General features: G+C 41.5%; 1 protein-coding gene across 11 annotated transcripts in view; it reads right to left on the bottom strand.

The window, feature by feature from the left end:
* Window positions 1-27,772, bottom strand: part of LOC105469019 (G-patch domain containing 8) — a 105,686-nt gene that overhangs the window by 35,213 nt on the left and 42,701 nt on the right. For 6 of the 11 annotated variants that reach the window (XM_011719531.2, XM_011719539.2, XM_071083256.1 and 3 more), the window contains 2 exons: window positions 3,755-3,822; window positions 2,400-2,486 (listed from right to left, as the gene is read on the bottom strand). In XM_011719531.2, the coding sequence (XP_011717833.2) occupies window positions 2,400-2,486; window positions 3,755-3,822 (155 nt within the window). Of the gene's footprint in view, window positions 1-2,399; window positions 2,487-3,754; window positions 3,823-5,974; window positions 8,836-27,772 lie in introns of those variants that run through there. The other 5 variants (XM_071083259.1, XM_071083260.1, XM_011719546.3 and 2 more) reach the window with 2 other exon arrangements.

The raw sequence follows: 27,772 nt of genomic DNA on the forward strand, positions 1-27,772 counted from the left end.
CTGTCTCAAAACCAACCAACCAACCAACCCACTCATCCACTACATAAAACTAAGCAATACATGTTTAGGATACAAAACACATTAAAAAACCATTTTTAAATGCAAGGGAAAATAGAAGAGGAACACTTCCTAATTTATTCTGAGTGTTACTCTGATACAAAGACATTACAAGAAAACTACAGACTAATATCTTTTGTGTACAGATGCAAAAATGCTCAACAAAATGCTATCAAACCAAATTCAACAGCATATTAAAAGGCGAAGTGGGATTTATCCCAGGAACTCAATGTTGGTTCAACATACAAAAATCAATCAATGTAATACACCATTACAATGTAATACACCATTATTAATAACAGAATATAAAAGGAAAAACCCCACAAGATTATCTCAATAGATGCAAAATAAGCATTTGACAAAATCCAACACCCTCTTTCATGGTAAAAACACTGAACAAAGTAGGAATTTCTAGAAACTAAGAATTTCCTCAACCTGATAAAAACAAAAAACCCCCAGCTAACATCATAATGGTGAAAGACTGAAAGCTTCTCTATTAAGATCAGAAAGAAGACAGGAATGTTCACTCTTGCATTTCTTTTTTTGAGATGCAGTCTCACTCTGCCTGTCGCCCAGGCTGGAATGCAGTGGTGTGATCTCGGCTCACTGAAACCTCCGCCTCCTGGGTTCAAGTGATTCTCCTGCCTCAGCCTGCTGAGTAGCTTGCATTACAGGTGCGTGACACCATGCCCACCTTCAACTAATATTTATTGAGTACTTATGTGCCACACACTGTGCTGGCTGCAGGATATATATTGGCAGACAAACAGACATACTCTCTCCTCAATGCCCTTTCTGACTAGTACAGTAAGCAGAATATAAATTAGTGAATAAAAATTTATAATTACAAATTGTAAGAGAGGTTGTTGCAAGAGAATAAGGCAGAGTGGTTAATTATTTAAATGAGTTGATTAGGGAAGGTCTATAATGAGGTAATATTTAAGCTAAAACCCAAAGGATAAAATTTAACCAAGTGAAAGATGATGAAACATGGTGTCATGACCATTCTTGTGCCTAGAGAAAGAATGTAGCCAGAAGAAGAGGGCCCAGGTCTGAAGCTGAGGAACTCCAGTATCTGAAGTTCAGGCAGAATAAACAGCGGCCAACAAAGGAATCTACATAGAAGCAGCGAGACAGACAAGAAGTGACTAACCTAGGAAAGTAAAAATTCTTCAAAACCAAAAGTAACGAAAATGTTTTAAAGAACAAAGAGTGTGCCAGGAGCAGCGGCTCACGCCTTTAATCCCCACACTTTGGGAGGCCAAGGAAGGCAGATCACGTGAGGTGAGGAGTTCAAGACCAGTCTGGCCAACATGGTGAAACCCCATCTCTACTAAAAATTCGAAAAAATTATCGGGCCGTGGTGGCTCATACCTATAGTCCCAGCTACTTGGAGGCTGAGGCACAAGAATCACTTGAATCCGGGAGCAGTGAGCTTAGATCACACCACTGCATGGGCAAGAGTCAGACTCGGTCTTAAAAAATAAATAAATAAATAAATAAATAATTTATTGGATTTAGCAAACAGAAGTGTTTGGTGGCCTTGAATAAAGTGGTTTGGTGAAAACTGCTAAAGTCAGTGTAAATAGGCTGAAGAGTGAAAAAAGAGAGATGAAAGGAGAAGAAAAAGGGGAAGGAGAAAGGGGCAGGAAAAGATGAGTTAAGTTATATTATAGTTCTGGATAAAATAAAACATACAAAAATTTAATATATAGCTAAGCTAAGTTCAAAAACAAGAAAGGGGGTCAAGCGCGGTGACTTATGCCTGAAATCCCAGCAAACTGGGAAGCCGTGGCAGGCAGATCACCTGAGGCAAGGAGTTCAAGACTAGCCTGGCCAACATGGTGAAACCCCGTTTCTACTAAAAACACAAAAATTAGGCCAGGCGCAGTGGCTCACGCCTATAATCCCAGCACTTTGGGAGGCCGAGGCGGGTGGATCACAAGGTTAGAAGTTCAAGACCAGCCTGACCAACATGGTGAAACCCTGTCTCTACTAAGTGTTGGGGTTACAAGTGTGAGCCATTGTGTCTGGCCTCAAAGGAGTTTTAACAGTTTTTACTGCTACCACTACTTGACTACCTACTATGTAACAGGCATTGTGTTTTCAAACACTAACTCGTGTAATCTTCCTAACACACTTTCGAAGTAGGTATTACTATCGCTACAGTTTTTACAGAGCCAGTAAATAGGAATGTAATAGAAATCTGAGATCTACTACTAATTACCACCAAATGTCAAACAAATGCTGTTAGCAACAGTGATAATTTTCAACAAAATTTGAGTTCTTTCTTCTTCAGTGAGCACCTCCCCACCTTCCAATGAACAGCTCTGTTTAAATACCTTGTACTTTTGTCTCAGCTCTTCTGTGTCTTCTTTTTCCACTTCTAGGACACGGCGCCGTTCGGTAGCATCTTCAGCATAATCAAGCTTGACAAAAATAGATATGATTAGACTTAATTCCTAAAGTACCCCCAAGATTAGCTATGAAAAAGTTATTTGTACAACTACAGTATTATCTGAAAACCAAAAAAATTGTATTTTGCTCAGCTACTGCTTGCTTTACTGTCACCCCACAGAGAAAATCACATGCAAAATAGTTTGTTAATCCTGTCATGCTGGTAGTTTCCAAAAGGCACATTTGTTGAAAGGAGACTTCACTTCAATGTTAATTTTCTTTTCTTTCTTTCTTTCTTTTGAGATGGAGTTTCACTCTTGTTGCCCAGGCAACAAGATCTTGGCTCACTGCAACCTTCACCTCACGAGTTCAAGTGATTCTCCTACCTCAGCCTCCCGAGTAGCTGGGATTACAGGTGCCCGCCACAATGCCCTGCTAATTTTTTTGTATTTTCAGTAAAGATGGGATTTCACCATGTTGGCCAGGCTGGTCTCGAACTCCTCACCTGTAGCTGGGATTACGGGCGTAAGCCACCACGCCTGGCGACTCCTAATTCTTTGAAAATTAACATTGAGTTTGGGCACGGTGGCTCACGCCTGTAATCCCAGCACTGTGGGAGGCCGGGGTGGGCAGATCACCTGAGGTCAGGAGTTCAAGACCAGCCTGACCAATATGACAAAACGCTGTTTCTACTAAAATACAAAAATTAGCTGGGTGTGGTGTCATGCGCCTGTAATCCCAGCTACTCAGAAGGCTGAGTCAGGAGAATCCCTTGAACCCGGGAGATGGAGGTTGCAGTGAGCCGAGACTGCGCCATTGCACTCTAGCCTGGGCAACAAGAGCGAAACTCCATCTCACAAAAAAAAAAAGAAGAAGCAGAATTAGGAATCAATGAAGAAAATATTTTAGGCAAAGAAAAGTAGGTATTACAGATGGCAGCTGAACCCAATTCTATAGAAGGCAAAGCTTTTATCACAGCAACATTTTAAGAGCTGAGCAACACTGCCTGCTGAAGCAAGCACCAAGGTCTGGATCTAAGTCTGATATTGCCTTGCTGTATAACCCTCGGCAAATCACTTAACTTCTTTATGTGCCAGTTAAAACAGGGGCACTGTTTATATTCTATTTGTTTCAAAAGCAGCACTAAATGAAAACGTAAAATACATTTTTAGTTGTCCAAAGAAAAATATTAAAACTACATTTCATCTGATAAACGTATTCTTGCACAGACATCTGAATTTGGAATTGGTATTATTTCAAAATATCCCATAAAACTTATGAGTTAATGAGATCAATTTACCTCCATTTCCATGCGACCCATGCCCATGACATCATACTTGACAACAATTGGAATGGGATCTGTTCTCCCTGTAACAGGAACACATAATCAAGGTAAGGCACAAAGCCAAGCCAACAGCTCATTTTACACATTGGGTTTTGGGTGGTTAGAGATCTTGCCTTGGAGTGCAGAGACCAGAAAGCTACAGTGAACCAAACACAAGCCATTCTCACAGCTTACACTCAAGACCTTCCTTTCCTAGTTTAAACCCAACTAACCACCTTGGCTGACCTTCCCGTTGGGATTAACTTCAAATTACTGTGGCAAAATTACATTAATAAGTAATGCAAAGCACTTTTAAGCAATGGCACCAGGAGGTTTAAATTTTAAAACTTTAAAAACTCCTTTTAAGATCCCCAAATAACTTCCCATCAAAAATCACTTCACTCTGTCACTGATATCCTCCTACACAACTTTTTAACCTAGTTAAAAAAAAAAAAAAAAAAAAAAAAAAAAAAAAAACTCAACTGGCATGGTTAAATAGAAAAAGTACATTTTCAAACATGATGCAGTAAAACTTTATAATTACAACTCAGTATGCTGATTTTGTTTTCAAAAGATGTTTTACAATTTTTTTTTGATGTTCCTTATAGACAAGGAGATGCTTTACAACTTAATGGGGCTGTGAAAAGTTTAAATAAAAAGAAACAATTAGTTGCCCTTAGAGACAAAGAATAGTTTTCCTTTTAATCTGGTGCTCTAAAGTCCCATTTCCTAGAGTGGATTTAACACTGGCTACGAGGGTAACTGGTAAGCTGTGAAAAGGACTGGTTGCGAAGAAAATTGACTTTAAACTAATTGATCTATGCTGGATAATTTTTTAAAATATATATATATTTAATCCACTCATAACCAGCCAAACAAAGCAAAATGGGGCAGACAAGCACTTTACTACCACAGCTGTTTTACATCACAACTTGCGCTTTTTATTGTGATGTAAGCCCACTGAAAAGAGGACTTACCTTATCCGTTGTACACCTTTAGTGAAAAAACACAATGTTTACTTCCCTCATCATTTCACTCAGGCTGGTGTAAACAATTGGTTTTTTTGGTTGTGTTGTTGTTGTTATACACACACATATATATATATATATATTATACCTTTGGGCTAAAAATGGAGTTTTCTTAGGCTAAATCTGAGGTATTACCCTCCCAACCCCAAAAAAAAACTTCTTAAAAAATAAATGCCATGATTATGACTGGTTTTGGTCCTGCAAAATAAAGAAGAAACCATGTTCAAAACGACCACAACCACTTGTATTCGGTGGCTCTATATTTGTGGAATTAATTTTTGCCTTTAAGATGGAATGAAAAACAAATTCATAAGTTTAACTACTTATGTATCCTATTATTGTTTTTAAACAATAAATAGGGAGAATTAGAATTATCACAGCAAAAACAAAAGCAAAAAAACAAAAACAAAACAAAACAAAAAACCCAAACTGTTAAAGAACATCTCATGTCAGGAACAACAAAAAAAACTTCTAGAATACAGCCTTCTTTTATATACAATTAAAAGACTGCCAGTAAAGCAAAATGAAAATGCATTACTACCTTATGCCCAATGGTATAATAAATAAGCAGTGACTGCAATCTTTAGCAAAAGGACCAAATTAAAGACAGGTTATAAAAATGACTTCCTAGGTGCAATATCACTTTCATAACGTCTCAATCAGGGATTTACTGGTAAAAATAAATGGTCCAATGAATGAATTAAAAAGAAATGTCAAAGCAATTTATTTTGGTATTTTTTTTGATCTGTCAGAATTTGTTTTGCAAGAATCAAGAAAGTTTTGGTACAAATTCATTACCTCTGTAAACCCCTGTTTATAAACTCTGCATTAGTACTTTTGCCTTCTAAGGCAGTCAAAGTTTGTTTTAATTTATTTATAAATTGCAGTAGCAAGTGCTAGTGCCCATTACATTGTGGGGAAATCAAGTTTTTGACAGTATTAGAATTTAATGTTTTAACTGATTTTATTGGCAGTTCTAACACAAACAGATACATCCCTTCTTAACATTACCCTTTAATGAACAGGGATCAAACAAGTTGCATAAGGAAAGGAAAGGAAAATGAAAAAGACCAAGCAGAAGGATGAAGGCTACAACAGAGAAAGTAAGCCTAACATATTGGTGCACTGATGACAAAAGGAGTAATTCAGTCTGAAAATAAAAAATTACCACTGCTAAGATTACCATCACCACAACAAGTCCAGGATCATAATGCTGTAAAAAAGAAACACCATTTGTTAGGCAGAAACCATTAGGGTAAGAAACAGGCCTTCTAGCAGGCAGACAGGATGGGGTAAAGTAACAGTTGGGCTTTGTCCCTCCCCCAATCTCAGCCAGGGACAGAGGAAGGACATTTTGTGCTACAGCAACTGTTTTCATACTGGTCAGACCAAGGTGTGAGATTTTTGTACTGCTACTTAAGAACATGAACAACACCCTCTTCAATAAGGCAGGAGGTAGGGTATCAGTTTCAAGTAAGAGAACTAGCTCTAGCTTCCAATCTTTCATTTAACTATTCTTTCTGGTAAATTAGTATTCAGGGCCCAAGGTAGAACTTTTAAAAGAAATTACATCTAAGACTCTATCAGATCAACTAACTGGACAGTAATCAAGTCATTTATTTCACCAAAAGAACTCTAGGAGGCTTAGAGTATGGATGAGATGTCCTCAAGACTTCTCTAGAAATATATACATAAAACAATTAAGAGGTCTAGAAAATAATCTTAGATCTTCAGTGCTTGGAGAACTTTGTACATTTGAATTCTGTTATGAATGAATACAACTCTTTAAGTGGCTCTCCTCAGAACTTTGCTTCCTGTTAACCAAGGCTTCCCAGGCTGGCCAATATCTTTCTTTCAGCACACAACAAAACCAATCTTTGAAGGACAGCTCTAGAGAAACTGACATCAAAAGAGCTGTCACATTTAAAATTACTCCACTCAGAGTTAACTCACAGAAAATAAACAGTATGACTTTCAAAGCAATCTTGAAGGTGACATTATTGCCTGGGCCAAGTAGTAATTTCTTAACATTATTAAAGAGGCTACAGACCAAGGAAAAATCCCAGTGGGAAAAGACACCAAACACTACATACAGGAAGACGCTGCAGCATTAAAAAACAAAACAAAACACCCCCTCAGTTTATTCAGTTGCTATCAATGATAAATCCTAAAGAACATCACTAAGAATACCTAAATACCAATTGTAGTGATGACCTCAAAAGATAGGTAGCAACTGAGTGTCTGCTAATACGTATTCGCTAGAAAACTCAACTTTTTTTTTTTTTTTTTTTTCTCTGAGATGGAGTTTTGCTCTTGTTGCCCAGGCTGGAGTGCAATGGTGTGATCTCGGCTCACCACAACCTCCCACCTCCCTGGTTCAAGCGATTCTCCTGCCTCAGCCTCCCAAGTAGCTGGGACTACAGGCATGCACCACCATGCCTGGCTAATTTTGTATTTTTAGTAAAGACGGGGCTTCTCCATGTTGGTCAGGCTGGTCTCAAATTCCTGACCTCAGGTAATCCGCCCATCTCAGCCTCCCAAAGTGCTGGGATTACAGGCGTGAGCCACCTCGCCCGGCCTCAACTTGTTTTAAAAGTAAAATTCAGGTTCCCTACTTCTTGGTTTCTTTTAAAATATGGCAAATATTATTTAAAATATATTAAATTAGTGAGAACATTTTTGTTGCTTGTTTCACTCTAAAGGAAGCAACTTCAACCAGAACACGAAATAATCTCCTTAAAAGAAACTGTCTTCCTCAGGAAGAGATCTATAGACACTTACTGTACTTTGGCCAACTGAGGAAGGGAAAGGAAACACATGCAAAATCAAGAATGTGCCAATATCAATGTATTAATCTGATGGAAAACAACTGATACTCATATTTTCTAAGTCAAAACCTTAAATAATGTTTCATAACCAGAATTACATATTTATTTTCTAGAGAGACTGTCGCTCAGGCTGGAGTACAGCAGCACGATCAGCTCACTGCAATCTCCACCTTTCAGGCTCAAGTGATCCTCTTGCCTCAGCCTCCCAAAGCTCTGGGATTACAGGTGTGAGCTGCACATCAGCCTATTGTCTATTTTAAAATGTAGGCTGACTTATGCAATAATAGAAATTCCTAAATGCTCTCATATATATGCAGGTCTTGCTAAAATGTGAAGGCATGATGACACAAGTAAGGAGGGAATACAAATACAAAAACCCACTGATTATCATAGTCACCCTGTTATTGAGAACAACCCCTCAGGAATCAGTTTTGATTTTAAAATGGTTAAGGCTACACCAATCTACAAAACTGTCCCAAAGACTTAAACTACAGAGAAATAACTCTTTAAAAAAAATTTTTTTAATTCATATATATATATTTTTTAGAGGGAGTCTTGCTGTGTCGCCCAGGCTGGAGTGCAGTGGCACCATCTCGGCTCACTGCAAGCTCCGCCTCCCGGGTTCACACCATTCTCCTGCCTCAGCCTCCTCAGTAGCTAGGACTACAGGCACCCGCCACCACGCCCAGCTAATTTTTTGTATTTTTAGTAGAGACAGGGTTTCACCGTGTTAGCTAGGATGGTCTCGATCTCCTGACCTCGTGATCTGCCTGCCTCGGCCTCCCAAAGTGCTGGGATTACAGGTGTGAGCCACTGTGCCCGGCTGGTTCTTTTGTTGTTTTTTGGGAAACACTACTTTTTTTTTTTTTTTTTGAGATGGAGTCTCGCTCTGTCACCAGGCTGGAGTGCAGTGGAGCAATCTCGGCTCACTGCAAGCTCTGCCTCCCAGGTTCATGCCATTCTCCTGCCTCAGCCTCAGTAGCTGGGACTACAGGCGCCCGCCACAACGCCTGGCTAATTTTTTATATTTTTAGTAGAGATGGGGTTTCACTGTGTTAGCCAAGATGGTCTGGATCTCCTGACCTCGTGATCCGCCCGCCTCGGCCTCCCATAGTGCTGGGATTACAGGCGTGAGCCACTGCGTCCGAACTGGAAACACTATTTTTTTTTTTTTTTTGAGACGGAGTGTCGCTCTGTCACCCCGGCTGGAGTGCAGTGGTGCGATCTTGGCTCACTGCAACCTCCCCCTCCCGGGTTTAAGCAATTGTCCTGCCTCAGCCTCCTGAGTAGCTGGGACTACAGGTGTGCCATCAAGCCCAGCTAATTATTTTGTATTTTTAGTAGAGATGGGGTTTCACCATGTTGGCCAGGATGGTCTCGATCTCTTTACCTCAGGATCTGCCCACCTCAGCCTCCCAAAGTGCTGGGATTACAGGTGTGAGCCACTGTGCCCGGCCCAGGGAAACACTATTTTTAAAGAGACAAACTCTAGGAATAGAACAACTGGGAAGAATATATTAAAGGACAACCATAATACAGTAATCAGCCATACTTTAGAAAACAGAAGACGTATGATTTCCCTGCAGAAAAAAATTAGAAAGGAAGAAGCTTCTACAGTGATTAAAACACTGGTTGAACTGTCAACAGATGTTAAGAATACCACAATGTAAGATGTAAGAACACAATGTATCTCTGCTGCTTTTCCCCTTACAGAGATTCAACACAAATATTTACAACAAATACTGCTTTTCCCCTTACAGATTCAACACAAATATTTACAAAAAATACTGAGTTTCAGCCAGGCTCAGTGGCTCACGCCTGTAATCCCAGCACTGTGGGAGGTTGAGGCGGGCAGATCACTTGAGGTCAGGAGTTCGAGACGAGCCTGGCCAACATGGTGAAACCCCATCTCTACTAAAAACACAAAAATTAGCCAGGCGTGGTGATGGGCACCTGTAATCCCAGCTACTCAGGAGGCTGAGGCAGGAAAATCACTTGAACCCAGGAGGCAGAGGTTGCAGTTAGCAGAGACTGCACCACTGCGCTCCAGCCTGGGCAACACAACGACACTCCGTCCCCCCAAAAAACAAAACAAAAGCCCAGGCACGGTGGCTCACGCCTGTAATCCCAGCACTTTGGGAGGCCGAGGCAGGTGGATCACCTGAGGTCAGGAGTTCGAGACCAGCCTGACCAACATGGTGAAACACCGTCTCTACTAAAAATACAAAATTAGCTGAGCGTGGTGGTGCATGCCTATAATCCCAGCTACTCGGGAGGCTGAAGCAGGAGAATCGCTTGAACTGGGAGGCGGAGGTTGCAGTGAGCTGAGATCGCACCATTGCACTCCAGTCTGGGCAACGAGAGTGAAACTCTGTTTCAAAGAGACAAAAAAAAAAAAAAAAAAAAAAAAAGAGAGAGAGAGCGAGCGAGTAAGAGAGCGAGAGAGAGGAGTTTCTACTATATTCAAGGCACTGTTCTGGGCACTGCATATAGTGATGATGAAAAAAATAAAAAAAAGCAACACCACCACTGCAGCACCATGTTCCATGAATTACCAATAAATAGGCAAAACAGAGTAATCTGAGCAGTTGGAACTTCAGCTGAGTTCAGCAAGAGACTGAGAGAAAACAGAACATTAGTGAAGCTAATGCATAAGCAGTTAAAAAAGCTTAAAAAAATGTCTGAAGTTGTCTTTTAAAGATATCTAAAGTTGTCTTTAAAGACTTGACCTTAACGAAGTACAAGTAAATATAAAAGCCATCAAAAAGTCACAAAATCCACTCTTCTTTGTTGTTTATGGAGACAGGATCTTGCTAAGTCACCCAGGCTGGAGTGCTGTGGTGCCATCTCCGCTCACTGCAAACTCCAGTGTCCAGACTCAAGCCATTCTCGAGCCTAAGCCTCCTGAGCAGCTGTGCCCGCCACTACATCTGGCTAATTTTTGTATTTTTAGTAGAGATGGGGTTTCACCATATTGCTCAGACTGGTCTCGAACTCCTGGGCTTGAGCGATCTGTTCATCTTGGTCTCCAAAGTGCTGGTATTATAGGTGTGAGCCAATGTGCCCGGCCTAAAATCCACTTTCTTTTTTTTTTTTTTTTGAGACGGAGTCTTGCTCTGTCACCCAGGCTGGAGTGCAGTGGCCGGATCTCAGCTCACTGCAAGCTCCGCCTCCCGGGTTTAGCCATTCTCCTGCCTCAGCCTCCCGAGTAGCTGGGACTACAGGCGCCCGCCACCTCGCCCGGCTATTTTTTTGTATTTTTTAGTAGAGACGGGGTTTCACCGTGTTAGCCGGAATCGTCTCTCGATCTCCTGACCTCGTGATCCGCCCGTCTCGGCCTCCCAAAGTGCTGGGATTACAGGCTTGAGCCACCGCGCCCGGCCCTAAAATCCACTTTCAAAAGACAATTAAAACTGGGCTGGGCTTGGTGGCTCATGTCTGTAATCCCAGCACTTGGGGAGGTCAAGGCAGGAAGACGGCTTGAGGACAGGAGTTTGAGACCAGACTGGGCAATACAGCAAGACTCCATCTCTCCAAAAAATTTTTCTTAAAAAAATTGGGCGGGCATTATGGCATGCACCTGCAGATCTAGCCACTGAGGAGACTGAGGCAGGAGGACCACTTGAGCCCAGGAGCTAAAGTGAGCTATGATTGCGCCACTACGCTCCAGCCTGGGTGACAGAGAAAAACCTTGTCGAAAGAAAAGAGAAAAGGGGGGAAAAAAAGACCATTAAGCTGATAAAGGCCAAGACCCAACATTGACATATTTAAAGTACTTATTTTTTTATTTTTTTTTTATTTTTGAGATGGAGTCTCGCTCTGTCGCCCGGGCTGGAGTGCAGTGGCCGGATCTCAGCTCACTGCAAGCTCCGCCTCCCGGGTTTAGCCATTCTCCTGCCTCAGCCTCCCGAGTAGCTGGGACTACAGGCGCCCGCCACCTTGCCCGGCTAGTTTTTTGTATTTTTTAGTAGAGACGGGGTTTCACCGTGTTAGCCAGGATGGTCTCGATCTCCTGACTTCGCGATCCGCCCGTCTCAGCCTCCCAAAGTGCTGGGATTACAGACTTGAGCCACCGCGCCCAGCCTATTTCTTATTTTTAAGTAATTCAAATACATATGTGAAAATCAAGAATAAAAAACTACGCAGGTGATTCTTTGATTTGCAAAAGTATTCAAAATAGGATTCAAGTCATGCTAATGGACTTAAATATCATTCCATTTATTGAAACAGTGATCACATGAAACTTTCAGAAACACTGAATAAAACATGGTACATTTATTTCCAAACCAAAGCTTAATTTTTGCAAATTTCTCCTGAAAATGACAGTCTTTAAGTGGCATAGAAACACTTACTTTCAGCATCATTCAGATATTTTTCTAAGCAACTCTAACATATGATAGATGCTAACTCTCAGAAAACATTAACTGAAAACACTGAGCACAATACTTATTCCCTAGAGTGTTTTTAAGGTTTAAAAAAAGAGAAAAACTTTCTACCCAAAATAGAGTTCAAATTACCCAGTTCTACAAAAACCAACTATATTCTTGCCATGGCCTTTTTAATGACCTATACAACAACCACATTAATTTGATTTTCTGTCTTCCTTTTTTGTTTTTTTGAAACAGGGTCTTGCCGTCGCCCAGGCTGGAGTGCAGTGGCATAATCACGGCTCACTGCAGCCTCAACCTCCTGGGCTCAAGTGATCCTCCCATCTCAGCTTCCTAAGAAGCTGGGACTACAGGTGCATACATGTGGTGACATGTGGCTAATTTTTGTTATTTTTTGTAGAGACGGGATTTCGCCATGTTGCCTGCACAGCTTGTTCTGAGCTCAAGCAATCTGCCCACTTTGGTGGGATTACAGACATGAGCCACAGTGCCTGCCCAATTTGATTTTCAAATACAGATGTTTTGTTTTTTTTTTTTGAGACAGAGTCTCGCTCTGTCGCCCAGGCTGGAGTACAGAGGCGCGATCTCGGCTCACTGAAAGCTCTGCCTCCCGGGTTCGTGCCATTCTCCTGCCTCAGCCTCCCGAGTAGCTGGGACTACAGGCGCCCGCCACCACGCCCAGCTAATTTTTTGCATTTTTAGTAGAGATGGTGTTTCACTGTGGTCTTGATCTCCTGACCTTGTGATCCGCCCACCTCGTCCTCCCAAAGTGCTGGGATTACAGGCGTGAGCCACCATGCCCGGCCCAAATACAGATGTTTTCTAAGGCACAAAAGTTTAATTATGACCTAAACGAATTTCCATCTGACACTGTCCATCTAGGATAAGATAGTTCAATTTTAATCATATAACTAAATATAGTAATAAACAGGAACAAAGGTGGGGCAAAAGGCTTTAGTGAAAGTGTTGTTAAATCAGAATGTTAGGCCTGGAAAGGATATCTCATCCAGGGATAACGGTATCCTCAAGCCCTTAGAAGAGATAATAAAGAGAATTCATGAGTTACTTTCAATCAAAAAAAAAAAAAAAAAAACCTAAAGAAAATCATACTTTTACCTGAGATACAACTGTTTTAGCTAAAATTATATTGACTCACTGAAGGTTGTCTCAAGCTCACCACCATGCTAAGATCAATTTTTTTTTTAAATAGGAAAGCCAATTTAATAAATACAATTTTGGGGTAAAATAGACTAAAACATGGGGCTTAGGAGATATGGGAAAAAAACATAAGTCTTTAGTTTAAAAAAAAAACAACAAAAAACAGGCCAGGCACATGGCTCACGGCTGTAATCCCAGCACTTTGGGAGGCCGAGGCAGCAGATTACCTGCGGTCAGGAGTTCGAGATCAGCCTGGCCAACATGGCGAAACCTCATCTGCATTTAAAATACAAAAATTAGCTGGGCGTGATGGCACGCTCCTGTAATCCCAGCTACTCGGAAGGCTGAGGCAGGAGAACCACTTGAACCCGGGAGGTGGAAGTTGCACTGAGCCAAGATAGTACCATTGCACTCCAGCCTGGGCAACAAGAGTGAAACTCCGTCTCAGGGGGAAAAAAAACAAAAAAACAAAAATAACGTGGTAGCACTTTTGTGCTCTGAGTTTTACTTATGTTTGCATCCATATCTGACACAGTATATAGGCCAGAATAGCATTTAGTTAAAAAGCATTTGTTGACTCAGAGAACGAACATATTCGTAATGGGTCTGAAATTGGTTCAACTGTAAGTACTTAGTCATGATGATGCACGCCGTTTAACATCACAAGATACTAATGATTTAACTCTCATAATCAAGGAATTATTTTATCAAGTAGAACATATCACTATATTAGAAAGGTCTCCATGTATCAAAAAAATACAAACTTTTATAATGAAATATTTGAGTTTTACATTACTGGTCATTAGAGGCTTAAGGTTTGTTCAATTTCGTTTTTTGTTATCACTCAGGAATCAAGGAGAAGGAGGCATCAAATGTTTAAGAAAAAAATACTAAAGAACTTACATTCATATATCGACAAACTTTTAAAAAACTGAATTGAAAAGTTGCCATAACCAGTTTCAGTGAAGGAAAATCTCAAGTCAGCCCTCATAATAATGATGTTTTCCAGGAAATTAGGTTTAGGGTAAGTGGCCTATTAGAAATTCTGAAAACGTTTTTCCTCTTTTTAAAAAACAGGTCAAAGTAAAAAGTAATTGCTTTTTTGAAGTACCCAATACACTCCTATATACATGTAGGTAGACCAAAAATTACCAGTGGGCTCCAATCTATGTATTTCTTTTTCTTTTCCTTTTTTTTTCCTAAGATGGAGTTTCACTCTTGTTGCCTAGGCTGGAGTGCAATGGCGCGATCTCGGTTCACTGCAATGTTTGCTTCCTAGGTTCAAGCGATTCTCCTGCCTCAAGCCTCCTGAGTAGCTGGGATTACAGCTGCCTGCCACCACGCCTGGCTAATTTTTTGTATTTTTAGTAGAGACAGGGTTTCACCATTTTGGCCAGCCTGGTCTCGAACTCCTGACTTCAGGTGATCCACCCACCTCATACTCCCAAAGTGCTGGGATTACAGGCTTGAGCCACTGTGCCCAGCCTAGAATTCCAAAAGAAAAAATATACTTGTAAAGAGTGGCAACGTGAAACTCAGGGGATCTGAATTACAGTTCTGTTGTTAATTGGGCATGTGACCCATTATTAGCTGTTAATTTCTTTTTATTTTTAGAGACAGAATCTCACCCTGTTGCCAAGGCAGGATGGAGTGCAGTGAAGTCATCATAGCTTACTGTTTAACACTGAACTCCTGGGCTCAAGTGATCCTCCCACCTCAGCCTCCTAAGTAGCTAGGACTACAGGCACTCACCACCACGTGTGGCTAATTAAAAAAAAAAAAAAATAGAGACAGTGTCTCACAATGCTGCCCAGGCTGGTTTCAAATTCCTAACCTCGAGTTATCCTTCTGCCTCAACCTCACAAAGTGCTGGGAAATAGGTGTGAGTCACCATGCCACCTATATTAGTTTTGTGATCTAAAAATAAAGGAGTTAGACAAGTCTGTAAGGTTCACTTCACAATTCTGAAGTTTGAAGAGTGGAACATATTTCAGTACAAAATATCTGGGGGAATTACGCAGATAGTGGCCAGTCTTGTGATATTATAATAAGCCAACAATCAAATGCCTTCTTAAACTTACTTTTGTTTTTCCATAGCTACACTGAAAATTTTACTATTCCAGGACCACTCTATTACCCCAAAAAACTTTCCAGTCTCATTTAAACTTTCCACTGTAACTCCTCCATTTCATCTTTTTTTTTTTTTATTTTCTTAAAGACTGAGTCTCACTCTGTCACCCAGGCTGAAGAACAGTGTCACAATCTTGGCTCACTGCAACCTCCGTCTCCCAGGTTTAAGTGACTCTCCTGCCTCAGTCTCCTGAGTAGCTGGGATTACAGGCATGCATCACCATGTCCAGCTAATTTTGTGTTTTAGTAGAGACAAGGTTTCACCATGTTGGCCAAGCTGGTCTCGAACTCCTGACCTCAACTGATCTGCCCATCTTGGCCTCCCAAAGTGTTGGGATTACAGGTGTGATCCACCGCGCCTGGCCTCCATTTCATGTTTAATAATTTTTTTTTTTTTTTTTGAGACAAAGTCTCACTCTGTTGCCCAAGCTGGAGTACAGTGGCACACTCTCGGCTCACTGCAACCTCTGCCTCCGGGGTTTAAGCAATTCTCCTGCCTCAGCCTCCTGAGTAGCTGGGACTACAGGCAATTGCCACCATGCCTGGCTAATTTTTGTATTTTTAGTAGAGACGGGGTTTCACTATATTGGCCAGGCTGGTCTTGAATTTCTGACTTCGTGATCTGCCCGCCTCAGCCTCCCAAAGTGCTGGGATTACAGGTGTGAGCCACCGCGCCCAGCCAATAAACTTTCTACATTTTTCTAGGCAATCCCTAAAAAAAGACTGGGCTGCAAATCTTAGCTCTCTAATGAGAGATAATATCTAAACACTTGTGTGACTTTTGGCAACCAGAGCCTGAGCCTCCACACCCTCCCCTGCAAAATGAAAATATTATCACCACCATTTTTTTTTTCCCCCCAAACAGGTTCTAGCTCTATGGCTCCGGCTGGAGGTTAGAGTTCAGTCACACAATCATAGCTCACTTGCAGCCTCAAACTCCTGGGCTCAAGCAATCCTCCTGCCTTAACCCCCCAAGTAGCTAGGACTACAGGCATAAGCCATCACACCACATCCAACCCTATTGCCCTTTTTAGGACTGGCATACAGACCAAAAGAGACAACATATGGAAGATATTTTGTAAACTTTAAATCACTACACAAAATGCTCAAGGATTCAGAAAATAGAGAAATTAGTCTTCCTTTTATTTCCAAATTTGACATTTTGGGAGTGTTTGTGAGACAGGGTCTCACTCACTCTGTTGCCCCGGTTGGAGTACAGTGGCGTGATCGCAGCTCACTGCAACTTCAGTCTCCCGAGTTCAAGCGATTCTCCTGTCTCAGCCTCCTGAGTAGCTGGGATTACAGGCGCCCACCACCACGCCCGGCTAATTTAAATTTGGCATTTTTGAAAGTAAGTATCTTAAAATGAAAGATACTCTAAAACAGAATCTGTGATAATTTCCAAATGTTTTACATACAATTTGATGAAAATGAAACAACCCCATTTACAGATGGAGAAAATTATTATCTATGATCAATAATCAAAGTATTACAGGCTGGGTATGGTGGCTCACGCCTATAATCCCAGCACTTTGGGAGGCTGAGGCAGGATGATAGCTTGAGCCCTGGAGTTCCAGACCAATCTAGGCAACTTAGGGAGACCCTTGTCTCTACAAAGAAAAATTTTTTAATTGGCCAGGCATGGTGGCAAATGCCTATATTCCCAGCTACACAGGATGCTGAGGTGGGAGGATCACATGAGCCAAAAAAAAAAAGAAGAAAAAGAAAGAAACCACTATCACTATATACCCTTTTGCCCACTTAAGAAGCTTCCTGGACACTCCATTCTCTTGCCTAAGTATCCTACTAACCCAATGTCATTTTAATAAGGCAAACTAACCTAGGTCCAAAAGTCTATAAATAATAAGGTGGGAAACAATGTAAATCAGGTTAAGGCTAAGACTGTTTTAAAAACAAACAAAAAAAAACACAACAAAAAAACCAAGCACTATACTACTTCAGTATAACCAATACATTTTGGATAAATTAAAAAAAAAAAAAAAAGAAAACTGTCCACCTTACTTACTATAATGAAGGTAATTTTCTTAGAAGTCTCTTATTCATATGGTCCAAAAGAACGTTTTTCTAGCCCTGGTCCATTCTATTTGCATTAAAAAAACGAGGCAAGGGGATATTTAAAATACCATTTCCTGGGCCAGGCATGGTGGCTCACGCCTGTAATCCCAGCACTTTGGGAGGCTGAGGCGGATGGATGACCTGAGGTCAGGAGTTTGAGACCAGCCTGGCCAACATGGTGAAACCCTGTCTCTACCAAAAAATACAAAAATTAGCCAGGCGTGGTGGCACATGCTTGTAATCCCAGCTACTCGGGAGGCTGAGGCAGGAGAATCGCTTGAACCCGGGAGGTGGAGGTTGCAGTGAGCCGAGATTGCACCATTGCACTCCAGCCTGGGCAACAAGAGCGAAACTCTGTCTCCAAAAAATAAATAAATAAAATATCATTTCCTGAACCCTACCTCAGACCTGCTGATATATGCTGGTCAGAATCGACATTAAATTTTTTGTTTGTTTTCTTTTTCAGTAGAGACAAACTCTTGCTATGTGGCCCAGGCTGGTCTTAACTCTGAATTCAAGCGATCCTCCCACCTCAGTCTCCCAAAGTGCTGGGGTTATAGGCATAAGCCCCTGCACCCAGCCTCAGAATCTACTTTTTTTTTTTTTTTTTTTTCCTGAGACAGAGTTTTGCTCTTGTTGCCCAGGCTAGACTGCAATGGCACGATCTTGGCTCACTGCAACCTCCGCCTCCCAGGTTCAAGCAATTCTCCTGCCTCAGCCTCCCAAGTAGCTGGGATTACAGGCATGCACCACCACGCCCGGCTAATTTTGTATTTTTAGTAGAGACGAGGTTTCTCCATGTTGAGGCTGGTCTGGAACTCCTGACCTCAGGTGATCTGCCCGCCTCGGCCTCCCAAAGTGCTGGGATTACAGGTGTGAGCCACCGTGCCCGGCCCGAATCTACATTTTTAACAAGAACCCAAGGTGATTCTGCTGAAAGCCATAAGACTAATAATGGAAAAAGCACTGGGGTAGAAGTTAGAAGACTTGTGCCGTAAAGGTAGCTCCTATCCTTAGCACTTTCACCTCAGATAAACATTTAAGTTTCTCAGTCTTTTAAGTGGCATTATGTCTCATTCTATACACTGGAGAGAAAAATGAGAAATATATAGGTATATAAAACATATATGCCATATTTAATTCCTGACACCCCCAAATCTTGTAAAAATATGGCTATGTGGAGGGTATAGCAAGGTCACAGTGATTACTAGTTGCAGAGCTAGAATTGAACCCAGGTGAAATTTCAGATGAGCTCACAAAGTAGTAACCTGCGGTTCAAATACAGCCTGGTATATGTTTTGTTTAATTTCATTATTTTAGACTTCAAGCCAACATTTATCAATTAGAACATTTCACAGAAAAGAAATCTGAATTTCTGGCTTCTTTTAACAATTTCAGAAGATCCAGCAACACTGAGATTATAATCTTAGGTGGCAACAATCAGCTTCTCTGAACACAGCAAAACTCAAACCACTTGCTATTGTCTCACACTCAATTTCAACTACGTATGCTATCATCAGGCCCCAACTCCTACTTCAGGTTTACATTCTTTGCTCCCTCCTTTTGAACCAAATGGGAATTACAAGAAAACCAAATGGGAGTTCTAGCTACTGGTTTGGGAAGATTTAGTGAGAAAGGAAAAACTGGATTTAAAACTAATAAACTATATTTGAAAAGATACTATACTACATGAAAAGATATTACACTTTGTTTTCTTTTCCAAGTGTTTAAGTGCCATTGCTTTAAATTTTGGTGGTAAATTTTAAATGAACTTTTGAAATATTTTAATAAAATATTTATTATAAAACACTTTTTACTTTATGTTCTTATCATTTTCAGATTTCATTCCACTTTAAAATACCAATGCTTCCCGTGGAAGAATAGAGATTCCACTAACTCACAGACACCTGTACTCCATGTATCCATCAGATGCACAGACAGAAAATAGTTGCTTGCTTTATTCTCACAATCTGAGACTTTTCACATTATTTTTAAAATTTTGAAATTATAAGTTAAATTGCTCAATTCCCTATTAAGCCTCCACTGTACCTTTAACTTCACAATTACAACAGTCATTATACTGTATTAAATTTGTTACATTATTTGTTTCCCTATTAGAAATAAAGCTCTGGAGGGCATTCCAGAGAGGTATTCACTCTTACTTAGTACAGATCTGGCACATTCTTTTTCTTTTCTGGAGAGTGTCTCGCTCTGTCGCCCAGGCAGCTCACTGTAACCTCCGCCTCCTGAGTTCAAGCTATTCTCATGCCTCAGTCTTCCAAGTAGCTGGGATTACAGGTGTGCGCCAACATGCCTGGCTAATTTTTATATATTTTGGTAGAGAGGGTTTCGCCTTGTTGGCCAGGCTGGTCTTGAACTGGCCTCAAGTGATCCACCTGCCTCGGCCTCCCAAAGAGCTGGGATTACAGTTGTGAGCCACCACACCCAACCCGGATCTGGCACATTTTAAGCATTTAATAAACATATGCAGAATACAAAACAAGAAAAGCAACAATAGAGAATACATAAATGCACAGTAATTACTATCCTTTAGGAATTTACAGTCTACTGAATTAGGTAGGAGACACATCAACAAAAATTATACAAGATTGAATATTTAAAATGCCACAAGAGAGAAACAGAAAGTACAAGAAATCAGGGAGGAAATTATAGTATGAGACATAAGTTAGAGTATTTTCTTTTTCCCTGGACACCAATTTCCATTCCTAAATATCTGGCAAAAGTTCTTACCACTCAACTTTAGCCTTAACTTTCTAGTGAATTTATACTCATCATGAAGAATATATATGACTACTTCAAGTGCCCTATGAGAATATATCACATTCAGAATTATCTCTACTTTTTCTGGCCTGAATAACTGCCGTATATTTCAATTCAGTGGCACTGGTATTTCTCACCACCATCATATCTCTCCAGGACAGACAAATAAGCTAGCACCTACAGTTTAGGTACATTACAGCATATTGGTTAAAAGCATAGGTTTTGGCACCATGATTCTACCACTTATTTGCTAGAAGATCTTGGGCGCGGTAGCTCACGCCTGTAATCCCAGCACTTTGGGAGGCCAAGGTGGGCAGATTGCCCAAGGTCAGGAGTTCGAGACCAGTTTGGCCAACACAGTGAAACCCCATCTCTAATACAAATACAGAAAAATTAGCTGGGTATGGTGGTGTGCACCTATAATCTCAGCTATTTGGGAGGCTGAGGCAGGGGAATTGCTTGAACCAGTGAGGTAGAGGTTGCAGTGAGCCAAGATTGCACCACTGCACTCCAGCCTGGGTGACAGAGCAACACTGCATCTCAAAAAAAAAAAAAAAAAAAAAAGACCTTGGGCAAAGTATTGCTCAGAATGTCAATTTTCTCACCTGTAAAATGGGAATATCCACCTCGAAGAGGACTGAAGTTAGAAAATCCATACCTAAGCACTCAGTAAACAATAAATGATGGCTATTATAAAGGATTAACACTAAATCTAGTGAACTGCAGCTTGTTAGTCAAACATATGCATAAACTGACTATATATTGTCTTCATAGCTGACTTGTTTTATCAGCCTTCATAGTTATACCTTCCTTTCAATTTCCACTGCTATTACTCTTTCAAGTCCTTACCTATACTCATACCCAGACAACTTTCTAAATGGTTTTCCATCTCCATCCTCAGACATACTTTGACCAGACTATTATTTCATTTCCACCACCAATGCCTGGCGGGGGTAATGAAAAGAGATTTAGCTGGCAAATCAAAGAATTTGGGTTTGGGTTTCAGCCCTATCATTAAAACATTTTGGAATCCTAAAAATAAATTTCTCAACTGTATAGTGCGTTTTAACTTATCTTTTTTTTTTTTTTTTTTTTTGAGATAGGGTCTCACTTTGTCACTCAGGCTGGAGTGCAGTGGCATGATCTCAGCTCACTGCAGCCTTGACCTTCTGGGCTCAAGTGATCCTCCCACCTCAGTCCTCCAGGTAGCTGGACTACAGGCGCACGCCATCACATCCAGTTAATTTGTTTTTTGTATTTTAAGTAAAGATGGGGTTTTGCCATGTTGCCCAGGCTGGTCCTGAACTCCTGAGCTCAAGCATCCACCCACATTGGCCTCCCAAAGTGCAAGGATTACAGGCGTGAGCCAACACACCCGGCCTTCAGTATCTCTTCTTGCTATAAGTCTATACTTCTGTTCTGATCAAAGTGCCTTTGGCTTACAAAATACAATTCCAGATTGGAGGAGCACTAAAGCCTTCCACATTCAGTGTGGCATGACCTTTGGAGGCAGAAGAACTGAGATCTGAATCCTGATTCTATAGTTTACTGGTTGCTCATCCTTGGGCAACATATTAGACTTCTCTAAGACTCAGTTTCTTCCACAAAATGGGAACAACAGTAATTCTCTCAGGGGCTTATTGTAAGATTTAAATGAGATATTATTAAGTGCTTAGCGTATATGATGAGATTTATATGCTAAGCATATGAGATTTGTGCCTATACTAATATTTCCCATTTCTCCCTTCTAGTTATAGGGGTGTGTGTGTGTGTGTGTGTGTGTGTTTTGAGACATGCTCTCACTCTGTCATCCAGGCTGGAGTACACTGGCAATGACATGGCTCCCTGCAGCCTCAACTTCATGGCCTCAAGTGTTTCCCCCACCTAAACTGTCAAGTAGCTGGGACTAAGGGTGCACATCACCATGCCACGTTAATTTTTTTTTTCTTGGTAGAGACGGGGTCTCACTATGTTGCCCAGGCTGGTCTCAAACTTCTGAGTTCAAGAGATGTTTCCACTTCGGCCTCCCAAAGTGTTGGGGATTACAGGCCATTGTGCCCAGCCTAGTTTGATTGAGCCTAGATTGAGCCATTGTGCCCAGCCTAGTTACAGTTTTTAAACTGTTCTTGGAGACCTAGAACTCTGCTTCAATCAAAACAACTGGTGGGTTCCCCCACTTTCATATACTGAAGTTTAACATTAAAAAAAAGATTGGCCGGGCGCGGTGGCTCAAGCCTGTAATCCCAGCACTTTGGGAGGCCGAGACGGGCGGATCACGAGGTCAGGAGATCGAGAGATGATCCCGGCTAACACGGTGAAACCCCGTCTCTACTAAAAAATACAAAAAAAAAAAAATAGCCGGGCGAGGTGGCGGGCGCCTGTAGTCCCAGCTACTCGGGAGGCTGAGGCAGGAGAATGGCGTAAACCCGGGAGGCGGAGCTTGCAGTGAGCTGAGATCCGGCCACTGCACCCCAGCCTGGGTGACAGAGCAAGACTCCGTCTCAAAAAAAAAAAAAAAAAAAAGATTGAGGTGGTTTCTTCTGTTAAAAAATGCATAAAATCCACTACACCATGGACACAATCTGCTCCACTAGCCATGCCTACTCTTTGTCAACTGCAATTACTTTGTATACATCAGTATCTCCTGTCTTTGGTAATATCTATCCCTCCCTCCTCAGGACTTCTTAGTGAAGTCACCCCTAGTTATTATTCTTTTGAACCCTTATAGTATTTTATTATTATTTAGAGAAAAGGTCTTGCTCTGTTGCCCAGGTTGGAGTCTGGATGTTTTGCGCTGTCTCATTTAATGAAATAGATATCAGTATGCTCATTTTATTTATTTATTTATTTATTTATTTGAGATGGAGTTTCATTCTTGTTGCCCTGGCTGTAGTATAATTGTGCGATCTTGGCTCACCGCAACCTCTGCCTATGTTCCCCAGGCTAGTCTTGAACTCCTGGCCTCAAGCAATCCTCCTGCTTTGGTCTCCCACAGTGCTGGGGCTGCAGGGGTGAGCCACCACGTCCGGTCCTTTCCTTTTCTGTTTTATCCCTAAAACCTAACCTCTTACTGTAGACTGCCAATTCTGACGAATCTTGTTTATTATCTGGGCCTCTTCTCTATGTTTATTCCATTAAAAAGGTCAAAGGCTTGGCCGGGCGCGGTGGCTCAAGCCTGTAATCCCAGCACTTTGGGAGGCCGAGACGGGTGGATCACGAGGTCAGGAGATCGAGACCATCCTGGCTAACACGGTGAAACCCCGTCTCTACTAAAAAATACAAACAACTAGCCGGGCGAGGTGGCGGGCGCCTGTAGTCCCAGCTACTCGGAAGGCTGAGGCAGGAGAATGGCGTAAACCCGGGAGGCGGAGCTTGCAGTGAGCCGAGATCTGGCCACTGCACTCCAGCCTGGGCGACAGAGCGAGACTCCGTCTCAGAAAAAAAAAAAAAAAAAAAGGTCAAAGGCTCTACTGAAGGGGTGGCCTGTCCCTCCACACCTGTGGGCGTTTCTCGTTAGGTGGAACGAGAGACTTGAGAAAAGAAATGAGACACAGAGACAAAGTATAGAGAAAGAAAACGTGGGCCCAGGGGACCGGCGCTCAGCATACAGAGGACCCACGCCAACACCGGTCTCTGAGCTCCCTTAGTATTTATTGATAATTATCTTTACCATCTTAGAAAAAGGGAAGTGACGATAATAGGATCATCGTAGGGAGAAGGTTAGCAGTAAGACATATGAATAAAGATCTCTGTGACATGAGTAAGTTTAAGGAAAAGTGCTGTGCCTTGATATGCATATGCAAACATCTTCATAAACCTTTTTAGTGCATAAAGAGCAGCATTGCTAGCAAGTCCCACCTTTCGCCCTAAGGCGGTTTTTCTCCTTTCTCAGTAAACAGAACATACAATCGGGTTTTACACCGAAATGTTCCATTGCCCAGGGACTGGCAGGAGACAGATGATTTTCTCTATCTCAACCGCCAACAACCACCAAGAGGCCTTCTTTCCTCTTGTACTGGTCCTCCTCAGCACAGACCCTTCACGGGTGTCAGGCTGGGGGACGATGAGGTCTTCCCAACCCACGAGGCCATATGCCATATTTCAGACTATCACATGGGGAGAAACCTTGGACAATACCTAGCTTTCCTAGGCAGAGGTCCCTGCAACCTTTGGCAGTGTACGCGTCCCTGGGTACTTGAGATTAAGAGAATAGTGATGACTTTTAACCAGCAAGCTGCCTTCAGGCACTTGTTTAACAAAGCACACCCTGCACAGCCCAAAATCCTTTAAACCTTGAGTCACCACAGCACATGTCTCTTGCAAGGACAAGGTTGGGGGTAGGGTCACAAATTAACAGCATCTCAAATACAGAACAAAATGGAGTCTCTTATGTCTACTTCTTTCTATATAGACACAGTAACAGTCTGATCTTTCTTTCTTTTCCCCACATCTAGAGGCTCTATATTTTATTTTATTAAATGTGGATCGTGAATAACTAAAATTATGGTTGCCTTTGGCAACTGTATAAAGACTCCAGGACCCATTTAATGATCAGGAAACAGAGATTATAGCTACATGCTTCTTCAAATACACCAGCTCTGTTTATAACTAAGCTTTCTGACAATCCATACCTTGATTTGTGATTTGGGGGAGCTACATGTTTGCTATCCCCCCAACAACCTATTCCTATTTTCAGTATCAGCTTTTCCTAAGAAGGGAAAAGGTATAAATATTGATTTCAAAGTCAGGCTTATAGTTGAATGGCAGACACTTAGTAGCTGTATCATCTTTCCAAAACTTTCAATTTACAAAATGAGTGGCTGGGTGTGGTGGCTCACGCCTGTAATCCCAGCACTGCAGGAGGCCGTGGCGGGCAGATCACCTGAGTTCGGGAGTTCCAGACCAGCCTGACCAACAAGGAGAAACCCCGTCTTTACTAAAAATACAAAATTAGCTAGGCGTGGTGGCTCATGCCTGTAATCCCAGCTACTTGGGAGGCTGACGCAGGAGAATTGCTTGAACTAGGAGGCAGAGGTTGCGGTGAGCTGAGATCGCGCCATTGCACTACAGCTTAGGCAACAAGAGTGAAACTCCATCTCAAAAAAATAAAAAATAAAAATAATAAAATAAAATAAAATAAAATGAGCATACTAGTATCTATTTCATTAAATGAGATGGTGCAAAACATCCAGACTCTAGATCAATATTTGGCACATAATAAATATTAAGCATTATTACCTTTTTATAGAGGAAAACACGAATTGAAAAGGGAAAGTAAGATAGAAAGACAACTTAGCTTCTGTAAAGACTATTCAGAAAAATGTGTCTATGTCACTATAATATTAATGAAAATATTTTCTCAAAAAATGATTTTTCTTGACGGAGTTTCGCTCTTGTCACCCAGGCTGGAGTGCAATGGCATGAACTCAGCTCACTGCAACCTCCGCCTCCCGGGTTCAAGCAATCCTCCTGCCTCAGCCTCCCGAGTAGCTGGGATTACAGGTACCCACCACCACGTCCCGCTAATTTTGTATTTTTAGGAGAGGTGGGGTTTCGCCATGTTAGCCAGGCTGGTCTCGAACTCCTGGACTTAGGTGATCCACCTGCCTCAGCCTCCCAAAGTGCTGGGATTACATGTGTGAGCCACCACGCCCAGATAAAAAATGATTTTTCTTAAGAAATTAGTAAAATATTTATAGTGATTGAGACAGGTCTTGCTTATTTATTTATAGAGACAGGTCTACTTATGTTTCCCAGGCTGGAGTGCAGGAAGTGCAGTGGCACATCACAGCTCACTATAACCTCCAACACTAGGGCTCAAGCAATTCTCTTGCCTCAGCCTCCCAAGTAGCTAGCTACTACCCAAGTAGCTAGGCGTGTGTCATCAGACCTGGTTAATTTTTCTATTTCTGTTAAGACAAGATTTTTTTATGTTGTCTAGGTTGGTCTTGAATTCCTGGCCTCAAGCTACCCTCCTGCCTCAGCCTCCCAAAGTGCTGGGATTACAGGCATGAGCCACCACACCAGGACAGAAGTCAGTACAATATTAATTCATATTCTAATTTAACAATAAAGCCTAAATTGTAACATTACATGTTTCTATTATATTCTATTGAATTCAAATCTAGTTTTCTGCCTGTAATCCTAGCATTTTGCAAGGCCAAGGTGGGAAGACTGCATGAGGCCAGGAGATTGAGACCAGCCTGTACAATACAGAAAGACCTCATTTCCAATGGGGGGGGGGGGAAGTATAATTTTCCTTTAGTCATAAAATGTAGTCTAAACATAGTTGCGATTTATGTAATGCAGGCCTTGCCCTACACTGTATTCACCATTTATTTCCTAACTGAAATAAGACTGGCAAGGAGGTATACATAAATAAAACCAAAGAAATACCCGCAACTCTACTCTGTTTTCATTCTGCCTTCTTTAGGTCTTTTCTCAAACAACTACATTTTTTGAACAGTAATACAAGTATATAAAAAAAAATTTTTTTTTTTTTGAGACAGCGTCTCGCTTTGTTGCCCAGGCTGGAGTGCAGTGGCACAGTCTTGGCTTACTACAGCCTCTACCTGCTGGGTTCAAGGGATTATCCCGTCTCAGCCTCCTGAGTAGCTGGGATTACAGGCACGCGCCACCACACCCAGCTAATTTTCGTATTTTTAGTAGAGAAGGGGTTTCACCATGTTGGCCAGGCTGGTCTTGAACTCCTGACCTCAGGTGATCTGCCCGCCTCGGCCTTCCAGTGCTGGGATTACAGGTGTCAGCCACTGCAACCAGCCCAAATTTTTAAAATATGGTAAAATGCAACTCAGTTTCCCTTCAGAGAGTCTATCTTTACAAAAATTTTTATCTTCATGGTCAAGTAAATACAAACATAAACATACAGGCACACTCCTGTATACCCACAAAATACACCACTTTAATATTTCACAATAAAATGCCTCAGTTTTACTATACAACCTACAGAGAATGTTCATCTCTCTCAGCATATGTTTTGGCTAATGATTTTACAAAGTAAAATTTGTACATTTATTTATTTCAATCCCAAAACTTAAAACAATGTTCTTAAAATGATGTGTGAGATGTCTGGAGATATATTCCAAACAAAACAAGCAAAACTTTGAAAAATCTGCTTCAGTATCAACAAAAGCAATGTACATGTTATTATACAGGAAGCAACTGTGTGTTAACAATCATATTAATTATTTAGTAACCAGGAAGAAATGCTTAAGAATTTTATATCCTAAAAATTTAATTAATTGCATGAAAAGGCCAGGCATGGTGGATCATACCTATAATCCCAGCACTATGGGAGTCCAAGGTGGGAAGATCACATGAGCCCAGGAGTTCAAGACCAGCCTGGGCAACATAGTGTGATCTGGTCTCTACAAGAAATTTCTTAAAAATTAGGTGTGGGCTGGGCGCAGTGGCTCATGCCTGTAATCCCAGCACCTTGGGAGGTCGAGGTGGGCGGATCACGAGGTCAGGAGATGGAGACCATCCTGGCTAACATGCTGAAACCCTGTCTCTACTAAAAAAAAAAATACAAAAAATTAGCCGGACGTGGTGGCAGGTGCCTGAAGTCCCAGCTACTCGAGAGGC

This window comes from Macaca nemestrina, chromosome 17 (genome assembly GCF_043159975.1).
Source record: "Macaca nemestrina isolate mMacNem1 chromosome 17, mMacNem.hap1, whole genome shotgun sequence".
NCBI lineage: Eukaryota > Metazoa > Chordata > Mammalia > Primates > Cercopithecidae > Macaca > Macaca nemestrina.